This window comes from Limulus polyphemus, unplaced genomic scaffold (assembly GCF_000517525.1).
Source record: "Limulus polyphemus unplaced genomic scaffold, Limulus_polyphemus-2.1.2 Scaffold3267, whole genome shotgun sequence".
In the NCBI taxonomy this organism is placed as follows: Eukaryota; Metazoa; Arthropoda; class Merostomata; order Xiphosura; family Limulidae; genus Limulus; species Limulus polyphemus.
Window position 1 is genome coordinate 22,945 of NW_013668877.1, and position 2,372 is coordinate 25,316.

The window sequence follows — 2,372 nt, forward strand, 5'->3', positions numbered from 1 at the left end:
ATAATATGTAAATTAAAAATTGTTATTTTACGGTGATAATCTTGTTTTCTTGTGCCCAATAATGCATAATTTCATTTGATAAACACATTTAGATTGAATGGTAATTTATAATCAGTCACAAGAACGTCGAATCTGAATCACTTGAAAAAAAACACGGGGGTGCTTAACTTTTTTCCAGGTGTATATAATCCATAGTGACTGAACCTATTGAAGGGCACATACTTTCAAAGTACTTATAAACAAACAGCAAAACTTCTATTTATGGTTCAAAATCCTATACCATTGTAAACCATCTATATGAATTTTGAGGCCAAGAAAAGGTGCAAATAAAATAACGTGTATTCAGTAGCATTTTGACTGATTATCAATTCATTCACCAGACCATCATGGCCAATTAAAAATTATTTGGCACCAATTAATAATTACTATAATAGTGTCAATCTTGGGTAACATGGTACTCTTTGCAACTGGAATAATCCTCAAAGAAAATTTGACAATTATCTACCCATTTTGTGAGAGTTGTTACACTGTAGTATGGAATAGATTTATGTGATAAGCTGGTTAAGAAATAACGATTGCAGAAGGTACAATTTTTATTACTTACGTATCTTTTATGTTTTAAATACTTCAAACAAATATAATGCAGCATGGTTTATGTGAAATGTTATAATAGCCAAGTTAATGCCCTTTGACCAATCCATCTGTTGGAAAATTATGACAATGAAGTTTTCTAAACAATATATTATCATTTGGCAAATAAATAATTTAAAAGAAAAATATTTACTTTTATTTACATAGTTAATAATTAGTATGCATATAGTATAAATGTAAACTCACTACTGTTGTTTAAATTGAACTTTATTGTTTAATTTTTAGTTGGACAGTAATGGTTTGTTTGTTTTTGAATTTCGCGCAAAGCTACACGAGGGCTATCTGTCCCTAATTTAGCAGTGTAAGACTAGAGGGAAGGCAGCTAGTCATCACCACCCACCGCCAACTCTTTTACCAACGAATAGTGGGATTGACCGTCACATTATAACGCCCCCACAGCTGAAAGGGCGAGCATGTTTGGTGGGACGGGGATTCGAACCCACGACCCTCAGATTGCGAGTCGAGTGCCGTAACCACCTGGCCATGCCGGGCCGACAGTAATGGTACCAATTATCATTGATTAATCATTGTCACTGTGACCAATTACTAATTCACTACTGATTGACACATGGAGAGGTGGTATTTCTTAATTTTCAGTAGTTGTTGTTTAGAAATTGAACATAAAGTCAAGTTAATTTGATGAATTATTTAATTTTCTAAGCATAGTGAAACTACAATTGCAATTCAGCATATACACAGCATAGGTAAACTTGGATGCTAAGGAAGTTAATTTTAACAATACATGCTATCTTCCTTAAAATGTACTTTCAACAATAGAACCATAATGAAGTTCTTGTTTTTGAACAGTTGTCAGTTACAAAGTGTACATCTGTTTACTTGTTCCAAGTAAATTTCTATAATGCAAATAAAAAAATCTGACATCAAGATAGCAGAGATTTTATTAAAATTACAGTATCTGTTTATTAATACATTTTAGTTTTCTATTAAAAGTACAGCATATTAATAATTTTTCCAAATACAGTAAATAGCAAATATCACACTTCGTTTGTTTTAGTTTATCTTATTATATTTTAAAACATATTAGGCAGATTTAAGAAGATTCAGTTGAAAGCTGTTTCAATTCTTGTTCAAGTTGTTCACGTTCTTTCTGAAGAAGCATCATTTTCCGTTTATTCTCAGAAAGACGACTCTCCAGAACTTGAAGCAAAGGTCCACCAACTACTTCAGCAATGTGGCACAAAGACTTTGTGTAAACTGAAGAAATAAGAAGCTATTAAATGAATGTATAAACCTTTTTTTAAGGTTACTGAAATATAAAAATATATTTACTGATGATGCTTCCATAAATCTCTCCCCATATGTGCTTGAAAAAATAATGTCAACTAATTCTAGTCTAAAATATTTCTAATTTCAAATCACGATTTTGGTTATAATTTAGTTAATGGTTGTAAGTTGTGTGGAGTAAGATAAAACCTGTTTTTTGTCAATAGTTCTGATGTAGTCTAAAATAAGTCTATGCCTTATACAAACTAAGTAAATATAAGATCTATTACTCTTTAAAAGCAATGCATCACATCCTACCAATTTCTATTCTGCATTTTACATACCAAAAGACTGGCTCTTAACAATGAAGTAGACCATCAAGAATGATCACTCCCACTGGCTGCCAGTGTCATCTGTGAGCAGTTTGTTGCGTCAGCGAGATCATGTGACTATTCTCACGCCCTTTGCTTTCTAGAACTATCCTGTACATTGGCGAA

General features: G+C 32.0%; 1 protein-coding gene across 3 annotated transcripts in view; it reads right to left on the bottom strand.

Annotated features, from left to right (window-relative positions):
• Nucleotides 1-1,684: 1,684 nt before the first annotated feature.
• The window catches only part of LOC106469025 (lys-63-specific deubiquitinase BRCC36-like), a 104,855-nt gene continuing 104,167 nt past the window's right edge, over nt 1,685-2,372 (bottom strand). For 2 of the 3 annotated variants that reach the window (XM_013929478.2, XM_022397424.1), the window contains one exon: nt 1,685-1,866. In XM_013929478.2, the coding sequence (XP_013784932.1) occupies nt 1,703-1,866 (164 nt within the window). In that variant the 3' untranslated portion in view covers nt 1,685-1,702. The remainder of the gene's footprint in view (nt 1,867-2,372) is intronic. The other variant, XR_002612781.1, reaches the window with a different exon arrangement.